The 23,692-nt window shown below is 42.3% G+C and overlaps 1 protein-coding gene across 1 annotated transcript in view; it reads right to left on the bottom strand.

The window, feature by feature from the left end:
- The window catches only part of dok6 (docking protein 6), a 422,100-nt gene that overhangs the window by 22,738 nt on the left and 375,670 nt on the right, over nt 1–23,692 (bottom strand). Inside the window, exons 6-7 of the mRNA XM_078540045.1 lie at nt 20,320–20,458; nt 8,684–8,798 (exon numbers count right to left, since the gene is read on the bottom strand). Coding sequence (XP_078396171.1) covers nt 8,684–8,798; nt 20,320–20,458 — 254 coding nt within the window. The remainder of the gene's footprint in view (nt 1–8,683; nt 8,799–20,319; nt 20,459–23,692) is intronic.

Raw genomic sequence — 23,692 nt, 5'->3', positions numbered from 1 at the left:
CTGCATAGGCCTGTCATGTAGGTTAGGTCTAGTGCTCTCTCATCCCTCCTGGGGAATGTGATGTATATGTTCCTCCTGGTATAGAGAACTTAGTCACCACCCTAATACAGTGGACACCCTAATACAGTGGTGCTCAACAACCAGTGTGATATCACTGATGTCAACTTCTGAAGCCTGGATAGACCCTTTGGTGTAAATATTAAAAGCCGCAATGATTGACAGCTCCAGGCAGTGCTGTCCTTGCCCTGGTTTGAGCCTCCCTATTGTGACACAAAGTTTTTCCAGAAGTCAGAACTACTTGTGGTATGGGGGAAAAAAAGCCTCAAACTATAGGCCACAAACCAGCAAATAACCTGTCTGGAATGGACAAGTCCCATCAATCGTGCTCCTGTGGCAAATTTTCTGGTAGGGTCCTACAAGAAGTATTGGAACCTTACTTCAACATTGTAAAGAGGCTTTTTAAAAAATATTTCGAGTGCTTGCCACAGACACCTATGGAGCAGCCCAATCCGATATGGTGGAATTTGGACATTCAGCATGAGATGGGCATGTTGTGTTGCCCACCACATTGAACACTTAGCCACCCATTTTAGATGCGTCAAACAAGCATAAGATGATCCAGTTTCTAGGCAAACATCTTTTTCTATAAACTTACATAGAGAATTTTCTGGTAAGTCACAATATTAAATGTGCTTCTTACTGTACACAAGTTTATAAATCCAAACGGAGTTATTTTGGTAGTAAGCTATTCCATTTTATATATCATTCCTTTCCATGTTGCTAGCCACTTCCCTGTTAGAAATAAAACTATATTTTTAAATATTACATTTATGCACATTTATCAACAAATGTGTTACTGAATTATGGTTTAATATCACATGCTTGATTAACCTGCATGGATGCACAATGACTTTAATTTATTCTGAAACATTTTAAATTCTTTCCCTGTTCTGATATCAATTCCTCAAGCTATAGATTTGAAAAAAATAAATTAATATATAATATTTTTATTAATTTGGAAATGTAGTCAGAGAATTAACAATGCTGCAATTCAATTAGTTACTGACAGTTCTAATTAATGTAAGTGCGAAGTTTAAAGTCTTTGAAAACAATCTGGTGTAATGTTAACCTTTTCTATGTGCCTGGTATCTTATGCTGATTTTCCTCATATCTCACTTACTTTATTCCTAATTTACATTCTATCTTTGCTCATCTTCGAACTAAATACTGTTAATACATATATTTACAATTACCAAACATTTAAAGATCATTTTTAAACTATTCATATCCAAACTGACAAGCTGCTCATTGTTCTCACTTTACTCAATATGTTCCCTTATCGTCTTTGCTCACACCAATGTTCACTTGTTCCATATTCCTCACTGCCTCGTATTCCTTATTGTTCCCACTCCCTCATGTTCCTTATTTTCCCCAAATTCTCCATATCCCTCATTATACCCATTCTGGCATCCACCCCATTATCCCCACTCTCTCATATTCCCCCATTAACCCCACTCCCTCATATTCCCCAATTATCCCCACTCCCTTGTATTCCCCCATTATCTCCACTCCCTCATATTCCTAACCCTAACCCCCACTCCCTCATATTTGGCCTTTATTTCAAAGAGAATGGAGTATAAAAATAGGGAAGCCTTGCTAAAACTATGCAAGGCACTAGTTAGACCACATCTAGAATACTGTGAACAATGTTGGTCCCCTTATCAAAGAAAGATAGACTGGCATTGGAGGCAGACAGGAGAGGTGGACTAGGTTGGGCCTGTGCTCATTGGAGTTTAGAAGAATGGGAGGAGACCTTATTGAAACATATAAGATTTTTGGGGGGCTTGACAGGGTAGATGCTGAGAGGTTGTTTCCCCTTGTGGGAGAGTCTAGGTCCAGAGGGCATAATCTCAGGGTAAGGGGGTGCCTGTTTAAAACAGAGATGAAATGGCATTTCTTCTCTCTGAGTGTAGCCAATCTGTGGAATTCATTACCGCAGAGGGCTGTAGAGGCTGAGATAGACAGATTTTTAATCAGTAAGGGAATCAAGGGTTATGGGGAAAAGGCAGGAAAGTGGCGTTGAGGAATATCAGATCAGCCATGATCTCACTGAATGGCGGAGCAGGCTGGATGGGCCGAATGGCCTACTTCTGCTTCTATGTCTTATATTCCCTAATTATGCCCACTTCCTTATATTTCTCCATTATCCCCTTCATATTCTGATTATGTCCAATCCCCGTGCTCTTCCCGTTTTCACTCCTCCATTTTTCCGATTAGCCCCCACTCCCCATGTTTCTTGTTATCCCTACTGAACCATGTTTCCATGTTAACCCCACTCACTCACGTTCCTCCTATTGACCCTCCCCCACCCCCACCACCCTGTCTTCAACCTGCTCCAGTGTAAAACCTCCACTGTGCACTCATCACATTTATAATAAGTGTTCAGTAGTGCAACTGTATTTTGCTGGTGCAAAGTGAGTATCGTTGCTGGGTCAGTGAAAATGAGATGGGATTTGTGACTGAGATATTCTTGTGTAATCCCTCATGTCCTTATGCCCAGTATTTATCAGGATGCATACTCATTGTCTGCACATCACTGGTGGCAGAGTTTCTTGGCACACTGATAATAAACTGTGTTTTACACTCATCACTTTTTTCGGTGTTATCCATGAATTCTTCCAGGGCATTTAACCTCTATTCCAGTTTTTCACCTGAATGTGTTCTGATAATCATTTGATTAAGACATCAGTTAAGGCTGCTTTTATAAACGTGTTGTCTCATTCCTTCCCTGTAGCAGATGAAAGGAACAGTTCAATCCATTGTAACAAATTCAAGTTTGCACAAGCTCAAACAGCATTAGCTATCTTTTTGCTCATAAATTAATGTTATCCTTGCTTTTTGTGAACAATAAGGCTGCCCCCAATGGACGGGCTGAGCGTGAGAAGTCACTGTCGACTCAAGCCCCAGGCTCAAGGTCAAATGAGTTTCAAGCATCAGTTAATCTCTTCTGAAAGTTTTAGCACATCCAATTTTCTGAATTCTGTTGCTTTTTAGTAATTCAAATAATTTTACTGGTGAAAAATGACGGTGTCAGCTTGGTCAGCCATTACACACCGTTCCTAACTCCCTTTCCACTGACTGCAACGGAGACTAAAATCAGGCAAAGAGCTGATATAGCATGTTGGATACCGTCACCCAAAGTCCAATTTACCCCAATCGGTGTAGATATTTGTTTCTGAGTGGAAGTACATAGCTGCTAACCAGCCAGCACACTCTGCTGGCCGATTCGAGAAAAGTCAAAATTGGCTCCTCTCCCTCCGACTCTGTTCCTTCCGGCTGACCTGCTCCCAATATTCTGTTGATGCTGCTGCGTTAGAAATTAAGAGGTGTGTGAGAGAGGGGTAGAGTTTCCCTCCTGCCGATTTTTCTGACAAGGACATTCATGGCTCTGCCTGTTGTCTTTCAAGGTAATAGGATTGTGATCCAGAGCTCTCTAAGCAGAGGATGGTAGCTAGAAATAAAAGTGCTTTCTTGTCAGTTAACAATTCTTTCAAGCAAATATTTATCAATGGAGCACTCAATCATTCACTCCTCCCTGTTGGGAATGAGTACGAGATATTCTGAGATACGTTCCTGATATTTTGTATTAGACCGGTTTTTTTGTACAACACAGCGTTCAGCTTTTAATGAACCCAAAGAGAGAAAAAAAACAATTAGAAGTGTAGAGGAAAAATCAATGAATGAACATAACAGCTGTAGCCACAAGATTACTGAACTAGAAGAAGGTGCCCTTCACAAATAGATCTAGTCCATAAATCTGTGATACAGTAATAACCTTCCACTGTACAACAAGCGAAGCTTTGCAATTAGAACAGAAAGAGCTAGCTAACACTTCTATACCTTTCCCACTAGTTGGTAGTCAATAGAATTCACAGTAGGGTAATGGTGCCTCTATTGTTCCTTAGCTCTAACAAATAGATTCTGTCATTGACTCTTCTGGACATCCTCTTGCTCCAGTACTGTAATATTGTGTTTATCAATACAGCCACCCCTCCTCCTTTCTTTCCTTCCCTATCTTTCCTGAACACCTTGTATTGTGTTAAGTACACACTGTTTATGAGTCAGGTCTCCATTATTGGCACAACATCATACTTTCACGTGGCTCCCTGCACAGGTAACTCACTAGCCTTATTTACCACACTCCATGCATTCACATATATGCACTATAAACCTAATTTAGAACTTACTTCATTCCCCTTTACTCAAACTTCAACTTTACTAATTCTTATTTTGGTGCTGTTGCTCCCAATTTTTGCGAACCTTGTTTTACCTCCCTAATTTTACCTCCTGGTTCTCATCCTCCTGCCAAGTTAGTTTAGAACCTCCCCAGTAGCACTAGCAAATGGTCAAGCAGGGGGCATTGGTCCCAGCTCTGTTCAGGTGCAACCTGTCCAGCTTGAACAGATCCCATCACCCCCAAAACTGCTCCCAATGTCCCAGGAATCTAAAGCGCTCCCTCCTGCACCACTTCCCCAACCACGTATTCATCTGTCCTAACCTCCTATATCAACACTCAATTGTGCCTAGTAATCCGGAGATTGCTAACTTTGGGGTCCTGCTTGCTACTTTATTTTCCAGCTCTGTAAACGCTGCCTCCAGGACCTCATCCCTCTTTCTACCTATGTCGTTGGTACCGATATGAACCAAGACCACTGGCTGTTCACCCCCTGCCCTCCCCCCCACAACCCCAACTTAGAGTGCTCTGCAGCTGCTTCATGACATCCTTGAAGCTAGCACCAAGGAGGCAACATATGATCCTGGATTCACGCCTGTAACCACAGAAATGCCCGTCTTTTCTCCTAACTGTGGAATGACGTGAGGTCATTAGAAATATTGAGGTTTGTTTCAACTCTAGTGCCTGGGTGGTAATGGAATAAAATGGGACAGGGTCAGGGGATTCTAGGAATGCTGGGTGATGCCCCTTTTCCAGGTTAGCATGCAGGCAGTGGAGCTGAAAATTAACCCCAACAAGAAGGGTATCATTTAAATACATCAGGTTGTGGTTTAATACCACCAAATGGAATAATTCATAGGGGAGTTGACATTTCTGTCCTTTCCAGATAACTGGAATTAAAACTATCCACTAAAAAGCCCAGACTAAAATGATTGCAGTTGAAATAAGGTTTCTCTATTTTTCTCTCCAGCCTCCCCTAACCATGTAGTGACGGAAGCTAAACAGTAGAGTTGAGAAACCATGTCAATGCAACATCTGCGGCATATGTTCCCCAGGGACCAACATGGTCACTCTGTGCTACATCCGTTGAGGTGGAATTATGTGGAGAGATGATTAAACAGTGTAATCACGCTGCCTTTCTTCACCTTGGTTTAATCTAGTCTCATCACAAAGCCATCAAAGTTGGGATGGAAATTGATCCTACTTGATTGGAACCCTAACCATTCCAACATGTCACAAAGTCAACATTATGCAAATTGTAAAACATCTTTAAATGATTTGAAAGGCCCTCATTTCAAAAGCATTTTCTGTTGTGTGTTGTACTGAGCATACAGCTTCACAGTGTCCAGGAAGGATTCCTCTGACAGAACACTCCACCTTCACCTCAGTCACTATCTGCCAACCCTCTGTTTACTACAAGAATTAGTCAGTCATTCCACAATGATTTTTGCACAGAATGGGCCTTCCCATCACTGGGGGAAAAATATTAATGACCTGCCTAACCTGCCTAGCTCAAACCAAGAGAAGCTTGCCACCCAATTTTCTTTAGGGCCTGAAATGTCGGTAATCTGAGAAGGGCAGGGGGTGTGTGTGTGTGTGTGTGTGTGTGTGTGTGGGGGGGGGGGGGGGGTAAGGAAATGGGGCACCATTAATCTGGAAGTTGGGGGAGGAGAAATGGAGCATCAATAATGTAGGTTGCAGGAAAAATGGCATATTGATAATGCAGGGAGGCGGGAAATAGGGCATCTATAATTCTGGAAGGAGGGAAGCAGGGCTTCAATAATGCAGGAAGGTAGAAAATGAGCCAGCAACAATCTGCGGAGGAGGGGCACGTGGTGGAACCCAGTAATGCCAAGTTTCCAACTTGAAGATAACTACCTGGAAATTTCCTCCAAGGACAGGACAGGTGGTGGTTTCGCCCCCCCCACCCCGCCCCCCCATCAAAACCTAACACTGTAAAAGGCAGTAGGGATGGCAACACTGGGAAAAACTCCTGCTGATCCTAGTTCATCCACGCTAAATGTACGCAACACTGGCAAGCTGGTGCTGGTATTTGGTCAAATGGAGTGATAAAAATAACATCCAGGGATGCAGCGTGGCCTGGAACACTCTAAGGCAGAAATTCTGCCATCAATGAAATTGTCCCTTTATAAAGGGGGGCTCATTACTAATTTTTTCAGATGTTTGAAGCTGTTCCTATTGGCATTTCCCTCAAACAAGTTGGCAGGCACTGTATTTTGCTGTCCTCTCAGTGGGCACTTAATATGCACCAATACTGGTGCATTTACCCATTTGCTTGATACAAAAGGCCCACATCCCTAGAATCTCTGACAATCAGCCTCCAGTGATGCCTGTAGGGTACAAGTACCTCCCTTAAGTTACTTAGTTTATGGCATATGGAGAGGGATAGCAGACTGTCGGCCCTGAATAATTTTCTTTACAATCATTTGCCCTTTTCGAATTAGCACAGTAATTGAACTTCAGTGCAGGAGCAAATCTGCCCTTACTTGCTGGGATAAAGAACGTTGAGGGCTATCACATTTACCTTGCCATCAGCTGGATAGGCTCTGAAGAGAAATTTATGGAAGGTGGTGGAAAACTATTCAATTGAGTAGCCAGGTAAAGCGTGTAATCAGTGATTCATTTTAGCTTTGGTCGATTCAACCAAACGAGAAGCGAGTTTTGAACCAAACAAAGTGAGAATAACGGAAAATGCAATTAACGTATATCTTGAGGCAAAAGTGACTTTGGGGGGAAAGGAAGCTAAAGGCTGGAAAACCCTAACAATTTTAGTCCCATAAATTCACGGGTCTGTGATCTTGGCAACTAAACTGACATCGTTCCTGCCAAGAAGCTTCATTGATGGTCTTGGCAAACTTTGCAGAGTCAGGGTGGGGTTTCCTAATTTGTCTGCAAATGTTGGGTATCTGCATTACTAGCTGGTGTATATAAAGCACCACCAAAAAAGAATGGGTTTCCGACCATGCCGTGCGGGACAATGTTTACAATGTTTTTCCCAAGGTAGGGGAGGCAGGACGTTCTTACAAAGGTACCTCAAATCTTGTGGCAATGGCCCACATCATTTTTGCAGGGCTCAAGGGAGAACTTCTATTCCTCCTAGTCCACAGATGATCATTAAAAACTTTTGTTGTATGGTTCACTTTCAGTTGGGTGGTCAGGTGAAACTGGGCAGAATAGGTACCTAGCAGGTACCCAGCTGTGTCCCAGAATGGTAGCTGGACTTCAATGGACATCACTGTCCACTCCAATTTGTATTGCACACTAGATTACTGCCTTAATCAGGTGAGCACTCTGACTGCCCAGCTGTAGGTTCTTCAGAAAATGAAGCTGAGTCATTTGCAGCAGGAATGAGACATTCCATTTTAGGGGTGGCAATCTTTGTTGCAGCCCAATGGCACCAGTGAAAGTAAACTCCTTTATACTTATAAAGTAGAATGGTATCTTGACACCAATCATATCCAGTGCTTTAAATGATCAAAACGAATGAAGTGAACCAAGGTCAAAATACAAGAAAACAGAATTCCAAAATAGTTAATATCGCAACACAATGTTTCAATGGTGCAGTCTAAATAAAGTGAAAGGAGAATGTTTATGCTGCATGGGCTGACTGCCCTATCTATATTTATCTTGTGCTCTGCAATATCTTGACAGGGTAGGTACTGAGAGTTTGTTTTTCCCTGGTTGGTGTACCTAGAACGAACAGTCATTGTCTATGGCGTCTGCCATTTAAATCCAAGATGATGAAAAATGTCTTCACTAAGAGGGCTCTGAATCTTCGGAATTCTCTACCCCAGAGGGACATTCAGTTGTTGAGTATATTCAAGGGTGAGACAGATAGATTTTTGGACTCCGGGGAAATCAAGGGATATGGGGATTGGACAGGAAAGTGGAGTTGAGGTAAAAGATCAGCCAGGATCTTAGTGAATGTTGGAGCAGGTTTGAGGGGTCGCATGGCCTACTCTTGCTCATATTTCTTACAACCTCATGTGCATGAGAATGTAAGGCCTAGAATTCAATATATTTCAATAGAGTCTGGTATGGACAAGTCTCTAGGCTTAATTTTCCACTTCCAGTTTGTGTGCCCATTTAGATTGGTGCACCTATATTATATATACCATGTGACTTCAAGAGTAACTGAAGTGTGTACCCATGAGCATGCATCTGAAACTGGCATTTATAGGTTAACCTTGCATCACAGTGAACCAAATGATTTAGCTGGGGCTTAACTGTACACTTCTGTCCACTGTTGCAATGGCACAAAGTCTCTATTAGTAGGAAAGCACAGCCCAGTTTCAGTACTCCCTCAAAGGTCACATTGCCCACTGGGCTAGCTGTCCACTGATAAATAAAAAGGGAATGAGGGGAACCATTTCTTGTGCATTTTGATGCCTACAAGCTAATGAGGTGCCTTTCTCCTGATGCACTTGCCTTGTAAGCTGTAGAGTTCGCTGACGCTGTTCTGCCTCGTGATGTGATGCCAGTACGCACTGCGAGGAAGTGTTATTGTCATGAGTGCCATCTCCTCACTGGGACTGGATTGCAGCTGAAATACAGAAACAGAATTGCTTCAGACGTGCTCGGAAATGCAAAACCAAAATAAATGACTTCAGAGAAAAGAACACCTTTGTAAAAATACACATAACAAAATGAAAACACCAAACACACTGATACAGCCTGGAGTTTCTGCATAGGGGTCATCAGACTGAGAGATGACAGTGTAAGGGAGTAAGAACAGGTTTTCACTTTGCATACCATGACAGTATTAGCACTTCTAGGTTAGATATAGCTTGCTCCTTCCTGTCTCTAACAACACCTGTCCAAGGTGACCACAGAATTAAAGCATTCCAGTAACATGGCATTTCCCCTGCTCATTATCTTCTTGACCTTACAGAGTGAGAGCATCTTAATTAGTGCTGTAGCAGTGGGATCTGTCTGGAGATCTAAGGCTTCTATTTATGGCAGCTAGTAAATTTTGAAATATTATTATGTTCAGTGTGGAGGGCTTGCTTCATTTAAGTATTCCTTACAGTTAAAGAAATCCATTGTTCAAGTGCCTGTAAAAATTCCATTTCAGCAAACTGCAAATTGTCTCACCCTTGCTTGTTAACTGAAAATAGCTTGTAGCAAAGTGCTGGGTGCCAATCAGAACGGTTTGCTGCTATTGGTAGCAGGCTGTTGATGTTTCAGGTCTCATTACAGGTGATTCATCTACGGCTTCCTTGGTAAAGCATAGCATCCTCTGGGGCAGGTCCTTGGTGAGGGTAAAAATGCCGTCTCGTCCAATATAGTAGATCCTCATGGTTCTTCCATTATGCACCAAGGTCTCTCTCAGCGGCTCATTCTCTTCCTCCAGTGCACCTAATGAAGTGAATCTTGTTGATAAGGAAGAATGTAAATGCATTGAAGGTTGTTCAGAGGAGGTTTACTAGATCGGTACCTGGAATGAGCAGGTTGTCTTTTGAGAAAAAGCGAGACAGACTGGGCTTGTTTCCACTGGAGTTTAGAAGAGTGAGGGATGACTTGATTGAAGTATGTAAGATCCTGTTGGTATTGATTAAGTGGACATTGAAAGGACGGTTCCTCTTGTGGATGAGTCCAGAACTAGGGGGCACTGTTGTAAAATTAGGAGTTGCCCTTCTAGTACAGAGATGAGGAGAACTTTTTTCTCTGAGGGTTGTGCGAGTTTGGAACTCTGCCTGGGGAGGCAGGGTCATTGAATATTTTTAAGGCAGAGGTAGGTAGATTCAGGTTATCGGAGCTAGATGGAAATGTGCAATTCGAAACAAACAAGTCAGTCATGATCTTATTGAATGGCGCAACAGGCTCGAGGGGCCGAATGGCCTACTTCTGCTCCGATTTCATATGTTCGTATGAACATCAGTGCTGTTTTAAGGTCTGAAACAATGGCCGGAATTTTATGGCCCGTCAAAGCGGGAACGGGGCTGTAAAATGCGGTGAGCCATTCTAATCTCCCGTTTAGAACCGTAAAATCCCGCTATCATAAAATTCCACCCAATGTCACCCACCCTGCTCTGTGCTGGACCTCTGCAAACTCACCATATTGCCTTAATCCCAATGTTATCAATATGATTTGAGGTGGACAGCAAATGTGAATGAATTTGCATTTATTTGGTCAGTAACAATTTAACAAGCCAAAAACCTAACTTGGGTTTGTTCATTAGTACCATGCATATGCTTTACTCAATGCAATTTGGCCCAAAGAAGCATTTTGGTAGTGTGGAGAAAAATGCCTGAATGCTCCATTGGTTATTAATGATTACACTTCAACCCTCATTTATCATAGGCATCAAGGTGGCATTCAACTGAGCATGATGCCAATAAGCCATAGGAAAACAGGAGCCAACAGAGGAATAAAAGCAAAGTACGATGCTGGAGGTCTGAAATATATTTTTAAAAATGTGCTGGAAAAACTCACCCAGTTTGGCAGCATCTGTAGAGAGAGAATCTCTCTCTATAAATGCTGCCAGACCGGCTGAGTTTCCTAGCACTTTGTTTTTAAGCCAATAGAGGAAGTTACTTCAATGGTGGCAGTCATCTAACACAAAAGAAGATGGTCATGGTTGTTGATGACCAGTTAATAGAGCCCCAGGGCATCACTTTAGATGTTCTTTATGGAAGCATACTCAATCCAATCATCTTCAACTGCTTCATTCGTGACCTTCCTTCTATTCTAACGTGAAGAGTGGAGCTGTTTGCTAATGATTCATCAGCATTCATCTTTATTCATAACTCCTCTGACAATGAAGCTGTCTACACCAGTCTACAGATGGACATGGATAAAATCCAGGCTTACGTCAACAAGCGTCCGTAACATTCATATCATGTGCATGCTCGGTAATGGCCATGTCTAACAAGGGATTGAACAGCCATCTCTCCTTGACCTTCAATAGCATGGTATTTCAACAGCACCATCCCTCCCTGCGATTTCTTCCACCAAAAAGAACAATGTTGTAGGAAACCCGTTACCTGCAAGATCTCCGAGTCATAAACCACCTTTATTTGGGAATACATTTCTGTTCCTTGATTACTGCGGGATTATAATCATGGAATTCTCCATCTAACACCATTGTGGGCGAGAACCATTACTACAAGGACTGTAGTAATTTAAAGAGAAGGTCCACAATCACCTCTGAGGGCAACTAGGATGGGCAATAAATTAGCCTTGTCGATGCCACCCAAACCCCAAGAAAAAATTAAAGCAAAGACACAGACTAATTTCATTCACTAAGTGATGCACATTAGAATTGGAGAATAAAAGGTATGTCTTAATTGTTACCCAATTGGAACAAACTTAAAAAGCATCATTAGGGTTCTGGCAGCAGACAACTATTTAAAGAGATTTCCGCAGTATGTAGAAATGTGAAATGCTTCTTCATTACTGGTGATTAAATATGATGGAATAGATCTTTTTAACTACTTGTGTAGTGAAATCATACTTTGTGATATCAGCTTATGAGGGTGGGAGTTCAAATGAAATTGTTTTGTTCGCTATTTTAACTGAGGCACTAACCTGCTTATCAGAACAAATAACATGCTTAAGATATCAGATAACACATTTCGGTTGTCAACTGCAGAGTGTAAATTCACCCCATTGGTGTTCATAGGCACGTAGAGGCTGCAAGAACATTTTGAAAAGACGATGTCACATTGTTAAGAGACTCACTGCCAATCACTTTCTCGCGACTAATAATTATATCACATCAGCTTTTCTGAAGCATCTGATTTTGCTGACAACATTCTACAATTATCAGTTTAGACCAAATGGTGTGGTTTGCAAACGAAGATTAAAACAGCCTTCTCTTTATCATCCTATAACTGCATTTCTGTCCTTGTACTCTGTTCCTCTCGTCAGAACCATTTGGTGTATTTTTTTCACTCTACCTGCCTCTTTCTCTCCCTCATTGTATATCTATGTCTCAAACAGTTCCTCTTGTTGGAGAATAGTTTTGACTTCGGCTGTGAGCATAATACTGGTAGTTGCAGATCAGCTACTCGTTTCACATACTTTTCTATTTACTTCAATGAAATGGGAAATCAGGTGGGTGAATAAGGTATGGCTAACGGCTAGGTTAGCATGTCTCACAAAGTGAAAATTAACCCTCTATATCTTGCTATTTGCCCCCAAAACATTATTTCTCATTCTTTCCCTCTTTCTCTATCCATCTCTCCTCTCATCTGCTCTTTCTTCTGTATATCGCCCATGATCTTTATACGCTTCTGATACATGTTGTTTGTCCCGATTACTCTTCCAGCACATTACTGAGAATGAGCCGGTTGGAAGCAGGGTCTGGGGGACAGTAGTTGGGGTCACAAACTGGCTGGAATGATGCACTCTGAATAGCTTGTCTTGATATCAATCAGAGAAAAAAAACCATGGCCTGAATTTTTCGGATGGCGAGATCTCGCTTCCCGCCATCTGAAGAGTTAGCAGGGAACACATCCCTGCCGGATCCGAGTGCCCTGCAGCCATGTCACACTGAGTGAGTGTTAAGTGGCTGCCCCTCACTCGCGAGGAAGTTCCATCTTAGAGAGCTGCCGGCCAATTTGGGGGTGAGGGGGGTGCGTGAAGGGGTGATCGGGGTCTCAGGGAAGAGGCCAGAGGTGGGGCAGAGGGGGTTGCGGGAAGTCCGGAGGCCACCAGACCTTAAGGGGGGGGTGTGCCCGACATCAGAAGGGGGCTTCTGATGGAGGCCTCCCCCCACTCCGCCGGCCTTTCCGCCTGAGATCTAACTCCCTTGATTTTCTGGCTTGGCCCTCGTAAGGTCAATCCTCCCATCAGCCTAAAAATTGAGGCTGGGCAGGAAACAGCCCTTAAATGCCCAATAATTGGCCACTTAAGGGCCTAAATTGGGGAAAGGTTGGGCTTCCCTCCAGAGGTCCCCAGCATCACAGATGCCAGTCCTCAGCCAATTCGATTCACTTCAAGTGATATCAAGAAACGGCTGAAGGCACTGGATACTGCAAAGGCTATGGGACCTGACAATATTCCAGCAATAGTACTGAAGACTTGTGCTCCAGAACTTGCCACACCCCTAGCCAAGCTGTTCCAGTACAGCTACAACACTGGCATCTACCCGGCTATGTAGAAAGTTTCCCGGGTATGTCCTGTACACAAAAAGCAGGACAAATCCAACCTGGCCAGTTACCGCCCCATCAGTCTACTCTCCATCATCAGTAAAGTAATGGAAGGGGTCATGAACAGTGCTATTAAGTGGCACTTGCTTAGCAATAACCTGCTCACTGATGCCCAGTTTGGGTTCCGCCAGGGCCACTCAGCTCCTGACTTCATTACAACCTTGGTTCAAACATGGGCAAAAGAGCTGAACTCCTGAGGTGAGGTGAGAGTGACTGCCCTTGACATCAAAGCAGCATTTGATCGAGTGTGGCATCAAGGAGCCCGAACAAAACTGGAGTCAATGGGAATCAGGGAGAAAACTCTCCGCTGGTTGGAGTCATACCTAGCACAAAGGAAGGTGGTTGTGGTTGTTAGAGGTCAGTCATCTCAGCTCGAGGGCATCACTGCAGGAGTTCCTCAGGTAGTGTCCTCGGCCCAACTAACTTCAGCTGCTTCATCAATGACCTTCCTTCCATCATAAGGTGAGAAGTGGGGATGTTCACTGATGATTGCACCATGTTCAGCACCATTTGCGGCTCCTCAGACATTGAAACAGTCCATGTCCAAATGCAGCAAGACCTGGACAATATCCAGGCTTGGGCTGACAAGTGGCAAGTAACATTTTTGCCACACAAGTGTCAGGCAATGACCATCCCCAACAAGAGAAAATCCTACCATCACCTCTTGACGTTCAATGGCATTACTATCACTGAATCCCCCACTGTCAACATCTTGAGGGTTACCATTGAAACTGAACAGGACAAGCCATATAAATATTGTGGCTAAAAAAGCAGGTCAGAGGCTAGGAGTCGTGTGATGAGTAACTCACCTCCTGACTCCCCAAAGCCTCTCCACCATCTACAAGGCACAAGTCAGGAGTGTGATGGAATATTCCCCACTTGCCTGGATGAGTGCAGCTTCCACAACTCTGAAGAAGCTGGACACTGTCCAGGACAAAGCAGTCCGCTTGATTGGCACCATATCCACAAACATTCACTCCCTCCACCACCGTCGCACAGTAGCAGCAGTGTGTACCATCTACAAGATGCACTGCAGCTGCACAAAGCGCCTTCAACAGCATGTTCCAAATCAACAACCTCTACCACCTAGAAGGACAAGGGCAGCAGATACATGGAACACGACCACATGCAAGTTCCCCTCCAAGCCACAAACCATTCTGATTTGGAAATATATGGCCGGTCCTTCACTATCATTGGGTCAAAATCCTGGCACTCCCTCCCTAACAGCACTGTGGGTGTACCTACACCGCTTGGACTGCAGCGGTTCAAGAAGGTGGCTCACCACCACCTTCTCAGGGGCAATTAGGGATGGGCAACAAATGCTGGCCTAGCCAGAGATGCCCACATCTCGTGAACAAATTAATAAAAACATAGACAATGCTGATCACTGGAGTTTATTAAGCAATTTACCTGCTTTTGAGAATGTGATAAATCAGTAATTAAACCCAGACACATTGGCGGGGGGGTGGGGACAAAAAAATGGGGATATGCTGTTTCTTATCTCTTCGGTGCTATACATATTATTATGAAAATGACTCTTAATGGCAGGTGGTCTAGTTCCCTCCAAAGCTCTCTGCCTCTCCGCCTCATTAATACTGCTTAACACCTTGCTCCTTGATCGAGCTTTTGGTTATCTGTCCTAACATCCCTCTGAATAGCTTGGTATCAAATCGTGTTTGATAACACACCTATGACATGCCTTGGGATGTTTTACCACATTAAAGCACTACATAAATGCAAGCAGTTATGGTTGGGATGCCATTGCTGCTGGAGACCTGTGCATCAGGAGTTAGTGGCACTGACCATGCATAAGATCAATAAAAAAAAAACAACAGCTAAAGGAAGTCTGTGCACAGCTGGAGAGCAAGGTCTTTAATGCTGAGTCACTGCTCCCACAAGGGCAACAGATAAATGGGAACACCAACATGTGGAGGTTCCCCTCCAAGTCACTCACCATCCTGACTTGGAAATATATCGCCGTTCCTTCACTGTCACTGGGTCAAAATCCTGGAACTCCCTTCCTAACAGCACACTGGGTGTACCTACACCACATGGACCGCAGCGGTTCAAGAAGGCAGCTCACCACCACCTTCTCAAGGGCAACTAGGGATGGGCAATAAATGATGGACAGGCCAGCGAAGCCTGCATCCCATGAATGAATTAAAAAAAAATAAAAGGAGTGTTTTCAATGGCAGGATATGTCAAGTGTTGCAGAGATCCATAGAGCAGTCGCAGCACATTTTTTGTTTGTTTGCTTGCTTGTGTGATATGGGTGTCATTAACATGGCCACCATTCATTGCTCATCCCTTGAGATGATGGATACAGTACTGAATCATGGAAGTTTGTGTGGTGAGTACACTCCTTTGTGGACAGGAAGAGTTTGAACACTCCTCTTGGCCCCATAGGAATTTTCCCACCTGCTCCTGGTCCCTTCCCACCTATCGCTCTAAGTTCCAATGGTTAATTCAACTCTGCGGAGCAGCTGGCTGGAATTCCCAGCTCCTCCATTAGTGAGCTTCCTGTCTGCGTTTGTACAACACTGGAGCTTGCCAAAATTACTCAGTTAAGGCCTGATCATGAAAATTGGCTCCTCATCCCAGTGATATCATTACACAGGCTGGCAATGGCCCGCTGTCCTACAGCGCACAAAAATATACGCCATCACATTTTACATTCAACTCGAATGGCCAAATAGATTTCAATTGTTTTTTCTTGTCCTACGCTTTCCTGCATTCCTATGGAATAGAGCGATTGCCTCTTCAGCATGACTGACAATCATCTGGAAATCCTTGGTTAATTTCTTAGTGCTTTATCAATGGCAAGTCATACAGGAGCAGGTCTGCTGTATGATCCAAGATCAATTTTCACTGGTATTCCTCTTTAGTAGCCTTGATTATTAGCTTTAGCCAAGTGTCAGCGTGCATTTCTGTTGACCAGGTTATTATTTCAAGCTGCAGTGCCTACTGCTTGACAACACAAGTTCTTTAAGAGATTGACCCATCCTTAGCACAAAATGTTACAAGGTGTTAATTAAACTAGCATGTCATCAAAAGCCTTCTCAGGATGGGCAGGGTTGTTAAAGTAATTACCTTGGCATTCTGATTCTGCGATTCAGTCTCTGCAACTTGGATACTGGAAATCTGTTCCACTGTTCCTCAGTCAGCTCTGAGGCCTAATTGCTCCTTTCATAATTGGCCTTCAAGTCTTCGGTTTTATACATGCCCTTATCACTTCTAATGCGACTTGTTTGCACAGACAGGTAGCCTTGCGTAATATTTTCAGCACACCAGCCAGTTTCCCTATTCTTGGAGCACAACAATCACTGATTTTGCCCATTGTTCAGTTCACTCCAGTTTCCCAAGCAGTTTATACACCTTGTCTGATCCTTCTCCGTCGGACTCGACTAGTTCAGCAGCAATTCCAATTTAACCTGGAGATCTTTCAGTTCTCATTTTCCTGATGCCTGTTTTTTTCTGAGAATGCATTTCAGTCTTGCTTGATTCTAAGGCCCCAGGGGTATTATTAACATTTATTTGACAGTTATATGATTGGCAGACCTCCATTTCTTGAAATGCGAACATCAATAATCTGCATATTTTCTTTCTTCCATACTGCGCTGTTTCAAATTTCTTTCTTGATTCATAGCCTCTTTTTTTCAGTTTAAAAGCATTTTGCTTGCTTACTTTGGCAGATGCTGTTTCCAATATGATGAAATTGTTGTTTGCCCATCTGTCACAATGTTTCTTCACACCTTAATAGTTTCCCACTATAGGATATTTTACTCTCATAAGAAATAGGAGCAGGACTAGGCCATTCGGCCTCTCAAGCCTGCCCCGCCATTCAATAAGATCATGGCTGATCTGCCCCATGCCTCAACTCCTCTTTCGTGCCAGCTCCTCATAGCCCTCAACTCCCTGATGTTTCAGAAATCGGTCCACCTCCTCTGGGCGGGAATCCCAGATTCGGGTTCCACCTGCCATTTTTAAAGGCCTTGAGAATCACCCTGACTCCACGAAAATCCGGGCCGATGTTTTTCTGTTGTTACTGATGCCTTGCACCGCAAACTATTCCCCAGCTGAGAGAATGGATACGTGACTTCCACACAAGCCTCTCTCATTCCTGGTCTCAAAGGTTAGTAGGCAATACACAAGATGAGTCCAGGTTAATACATCATGTACTAACTTGTAGAAAAGGCTTTGTCCAGTACCTCTGCTTAACCATTTGGTTTATATCAGGAACTCACCATGCAAGAGAATGCCAGGTTCAGCCCACTGGATAATACAATGGTATAGCTCCTGCATTGTACCACTGCACAACCTCAGGAGTCACATTTTTTAAGACATATGAAACTAAGACCATTACCTGTATGCACCAAAATCCCACAGTACTATTGTCAGGAAATGTGTGTATAATTCATATCCATGCTAACCATTGAGCTATTATACACAATGATGTTCTATTTGTACCTTTCCAGTGAGGGCTATTCATAGACCTATAACCTTGAGCGTTAATATAACTAATAGTGGATCAGAAATAATAATTTAAAATAGCTTCATTCTGTAATCCTATAAATGCTGTTCACAACTTGGATATTACAGCTGCTAAACGCTTCATTTAACTAAGTGATGCACGTGATATGGTCTCACTTGCTCTGCGTTGAATGAAATGCAATTTTAACCGAATTTCACACAGAATAAATCCAAACAGTCACAGATGGCTTCCAGAAGTTGCACTGATTTTTTTCCTACAACTAATTTAATAGCAGATTCTGTCACTCGCCATTGAGAAGTGTTGTTCTGAGGCAGAGAACCAAATTCCAAGGTGATGTGACGACCTATTTTGAACAGGCGCAGGATAGGAACAATTATGGTCACAGCTTTTGGGAGGTTTACTGGGTCCGCGGGCACTAAGATGGATGTTTTGAGGTTTCAGCTTAACTTTTTTCATCCGTGGATAAAGAATTCCTGCACACTGGATACAGGTTAAGATGACAACAGAATATCAAAATTATGTCCGGGATAAGCAGTGTATTTTTTAAAAGTTGTGGCTGCGCAGGGCCACTTATCAATAGATCTTGACAAAGCTGAAAAGATCAGAATTGAGTCAAATTTAGCGTGTTGGAAATAAATTCAAATGTCATTGTTTAGATCATTTCCGATTTAATTTCTTTTGCTGCCATCCTGAATGAAAATTCACAAATTGAATCAGAAGACAGGGTATTGCATGGCTGATGAGCAATAATGCTGCATAGCAAATGGAATGTTGGCAAGTTAGAAGAAGCTTCATGAACTAAAATTGATAGTTTTGTGAAGTAGAAACAATAAAACAGCTGCTTTGGTTATTGATCATTATTGCATTTCCAGATTTTCAACCAATTTTTCCACTGAGAGGATTTGCCTCTGATTTGTATTGAATTGTTGCTTTTCCGTTTCAACAAAGGACTACGTACCAAATGAGGCATGGAGAGGAGGGGCAGGATTCTTTTAGAAAGAAAGCCAAACTGGGCCTAGTTAGTCAGGTTTCTGAGAAAAGGACTGTTCACGAAAAGGGAATGATTTTTTTTAGCTCACTGAAATATTCAGTGTGGTGTATTTTTTATTACTTTTCAAATTTACGAGGACTGATGTTGAGTTTTATTAAGGTGAGATTTGCTACTAAGATCAACTCATCTTGTCAATATTATAGAGCTTTGGAGATCTACTAATCTGATCAAGATTCAATGCTCTTGGAGCTCTACTTCGCTAATCAATATTAGCACACCCTGTAAGTGCATTAAGATAAAAGTATTAAAGAACCACCCCGGCCTACTCAAATAATTAGTTTTGAAGGATTAGAAATGGACAGTGTTATACTATATTATTGTAGGACTGTGGAACTCTTCTCTGGTGTGGTTCCATTGACATTGGTAGCCCTTGAGTACCTTTCTCAAGTGGTCAATTTTCATAAATGAACCTTGCGTCGGCAGGGAGCGTTGAAAGCATGTCAAACAGTCAGACCAATCCTGTCTAGCAATCCAGAGTGACAGTCACAGAATGTTTCTATATTGTAGAAACAGAGCTTTGATTTCTGTTGGAGTCTGCAGGGAATTGTTGGATCCTGAGAGTAGAGGCAAAAGAGCATCTGTTATTTCCGATATCACACACAAGTGACCCATTGATTCAGTTCAATTCAATTTATGTCACTGCACTGTGCGACAATAGGCAAAGTTTGCCATTTCATGATGACAATGTCCCTTTAGAAGCAGACTCTTATTGTTCTCTTATTTTACTGAGTGATAACTGGGTAGCTAGCAGGTTACCTCGGTAAATAGTGCCTAATCTGGAGAACAGGTCAGGCTTCGTAACGTAACAATTTGTCAATCAGTCTTTGAACTGTTATGATCTGGTTTGTAATATTTGGAGCTGGTTAAATATGGAGGATCCTTTTTCATGTCCAGTTCAAAATCAGTTATTTGTACACATTGAACACTACTGAAAGTTCCCTATTGAGAGTGAGTTGTCACAGTCAGGGATCTCTTCATTGATGTGCAGTCCTCCTTCCTAGCTATCAGCATTAGGTTATTATTATTATGGGGTGCTTTTGGGACTCCACTGACCTTTCCTGATTTCAGTGAAAGGACATTTCTGCAACGATATTTGTAGCAAGGTTTGGACTTCCATGTTCAATAAGGACCTTTCTCACGAGGCTGACTTCTAGGTACCAATCGTTCAAGGGGTAATTTCCTTGTCTCCTTCCCCCATTGCTATGGAGAGCTTGAGCTACTGGAGGCATTTTCCTGACCTTTTCCCACTAAAGGAATTTGGAAATGATCCTGTTAAGTCACTGTAATGGAATTGGTGGCAGAAAATACTCAAGAAATATTGAATCCTTTGTGCCTAAATGAAGCTAAAGTCTAGATGGTACATACCCTTGTTTTTTTCTCCATCTCCAGCATTAGTTGCTCATGCTGTTCAGCTATGGCCAGAGTTGCTGAGTGTACCTTCTGGTAGATGTTCTCTCCTTCCCGTGTCTGAAAGGTAAAGAGTCCCTCTCCTGTATCACACATTCTGTAAATGACAAATGCAACAATTGTCACAGTTTGTATATTTGCACTTTCAGAAAACTCAGTTCCAATGAACTGAAATCAAGCAAAGGGAAGCATATTCTATTGAATGAATAATTAATTCTGAATGTTGCCGACCAGTAGCAATTTGATGCCTGTCATCTCTCAATGCCCTGTTTTGTACTTCAACACTGGTGGTGAAAGGCAACATGGAAATATTGACCCTGAATTTGCTGAAGCGGGGAATCTCATGGCCTGCCCCATTTGTTAAATTTGTTTCCCTACTCTTCAGCTCAAGAAATGCGTGTGACACAAGTTCACAGACTGTCAGCTTATAATGGTATGACGAGATCAACAGAACATCTAGGACCTTGACGAACAATGGCACCAGCAGTCTAGGCTCCTTAACCCTTGAAATTTAAGGATGGAGAGTGAAACAGAGGAATGGGAGTAGCTCAACTGGGGCCAGTTCCAATTCCCATTTAGCTGGTCAACTGGCCAGCTGGGAGCTGGTCAACTGGGAATAGCTCAATTGGCTGACTGGGAGTAGCTCAACTGGGACCAGTTCCAATTCCAATTTAGATTTGGACCAGTTACAATCGATTTTTCCACGAGGGAGAGAAGGAAATAGAGTGAATTAGAGTTAGAAATTAGATAATAAAAAAAAAATAGACTGAAAGAAAGATTAGATTAAGAGAGAGAAAAAAGCCAGAAATGAAATGTAAGAAAAAATATAATTTAAAAAATCTCTAAAAACAATGCATTATTTGCAGGAATGACATTTCACAGTTTCAATCGTTCTCTTTCTGGACCAGAGATATAGTGTGGCATTGCAGGTTTATAAATCACATCATTATAAGAGTCCTTATTTCATTAAGTACTCAATTCTAACTTTCTGTGAAGTAATTTAGTGATACTGATGGAGAAGTGGTGTTGAGTTCCTGTTTTTGAAAGACTAATGGTGGAATGATTTGTCTAGCGATTTGTGGTGATTCACAGCTCAATGGGGTATTCTCTTCCTTCCTCATCACCAACTGCTGGGCTATTTACACACTAATGATGACATACATATTAAACTCACTATTATTTTCCTGGTAAATTAAGAACCTATTTTTGTGTGGAAGCCTGTTGTGTGAATGCAGAGTTGAATTTGAGCAACATTCCCTTTTTATGACCAAAGACCTGTAATGAAAAGACAAATTTGTAGCACCTTTATCCATTTATATACAGCCTCCATAATGAGTAGAGGGCTGCTTAATAGGTTCTTTAGAATTCATATGCTGAGCACACTCATAAAAACATCATGATAATGCTGTTGCTAGGAAGTGCCGTGCCTCCTACTTCTGTCTCATACAGAGGCAGATTAAAGATAGCAAAGCATTTTGCAAGTAGTAGTTTTTTGTTTAAACAAAAACCAGGCACCCTTTTCTCCCTTCATTGATAATAACAGGACCCATACCAAATTTCCTCCACCTCTTTCTGCTTTTACGATGCTCGCCCTTTTCCAGGACGGCACCTGCTATCTACTTGCAACTTACCTGGAAGAGCTCAGTGGAATGGGTGCACAAGTGTGTCTGTTGCTCTGTGGGGGAGAGTTTACTCGGGGCGAGTGCAATGACACATAAAAAAGTCTAACAAGATGATGCTTTAAAATAGTTTGTTTGTTAAGGAACTAACTTTGTAGATATTCATTTGCAGCGCCTTATATTTATATTAATTTTATTAGAGCGAATAAAGCGAAGAAGTTGCTTGCATTCTCGCTGCTCGGTACCAATCATATTAATGATTTAATTTTTAATGACTGACCCTGATCCATTGTTGTGCCTTCAAAACTTTACCAAATATTTGCAATGTCAGCAAAAGACTAATTAAGAGGCTTGCAGTTGCTTGTTAGATGCATCATAATGCACAGGCGCCATTAAAATCTTGCTCTGCATCCAATTTCACACCAGTGAAATCGGTTGAAAGAACGAATGGAAAACCAGGACCGACTTGCAACTGATATTCGCATATTCACTTCTGGCATGCTCCTCATTGTAAAAATGTTAGTCAAATCTTTAGCGGATGGCGAGAGCTCAGAGCAGAGGCAAAAGAGCATCTGTTATTTTCGATATCACACACAAGTGACCCATTGATTCAGTTCAGTTCAATTTATGTCACTGCACTGTGCGTCAATAGCCAAAGTTTGCCATTTCATGATGACAATGTCCCTTTAGAAGCAGACTCAACAGCTTTGTTCCCTTATTTTACTGAGTGATAACTTGGTGCTAGCAGGTTACCTCGATAAATAGTAGCATAGAGAGACTGTAACTGTAGTAACAGCTTGGGCTGCTAAGGTGTTATGAGTATCACATTATATCCATCCCCAGCCTGTCACAATGGGAGTTTTTTTTTTAAGTTGCAGCATAACAAGACAAATATTTTAACATAAAGTAACAATTATGCTATTTAGTCGATGTACGATAAAGCTGCAGTCAAAGTAATCATGTGTAAATGTACATGTTTTATTTTTGAAAACTAACTCCAAGGAGAACGCAGGTCTATAGGTTAATATCATCTCAGAACATCTTTAAAAAGTTACTCTTCAAATTAATATTATCAAGATTGACATTTTGTGGTCTCTGCTGACTATTTTAGATCAGTCCATTATGACTGCATTACACAGCTGTTAAGTGACCTAGATGTGCAATGCAAGGAAATAGGCCAGATTTGGATATGTGAGATCAACAGTAATGAGGCCTGAAGCAATTGCAATTGTCTACCATAATTAACTGAGTATTAGTAATATAATGACATTTTCCAACAGTTTATCTTGTTGAGCATTGCAGCAAAGACACACGCTACTTCTCAAAATAAGGGGCCAAATCTTCTAGCCTCTTGATCATCGGAGACTGAACTTATGATTGAGGTGCCCCTTGGGCCCCGGGGATGTCCCAACATGTGGACCTCCATAGGAAATTGCCCAGGAAGTTTCAACTTCCGTTGGGCAATTCCTCTGCTCTCTGCGACCCTCCATGAATGTCTCTGACTCTGAGTTAGAGTTGGAGACTTGGGACATTTTCCATCTACTTATCTGAACAGTTACCCAGGAAATGTTTGGAATCTAGTATAACTCCTAGGTAACTCCAGAACTGACATCCCCCAATCTCTCACACCAACACCTTGATTGCCCCTCAAACCCCTGATTAGCCCTCCTGATTGCCCCAACTTCCTCTCCCAACCACACAACTAACCCCTG

The sequence above is a fragment of the Cetorhinus maximus genome, chromosome 4 (genome assembly GCF_964194155.1).
Source record: "Cetorhinus maximus chromosome 4, sCetMax3.hap1.1, whole genome shotgun sequence".
NCBI lineage: Eukaryota > Metazoa > Chordata > Chondrichthyes > Lamniformes > Cetorhinidae > Cetorhinus > Cetorhinus maximus.
The sequence above is the reverse complement of the archived record's forward strand: the minus strand, read 5'-3'. Positions and strand labels throughout refer to the sequence as shown.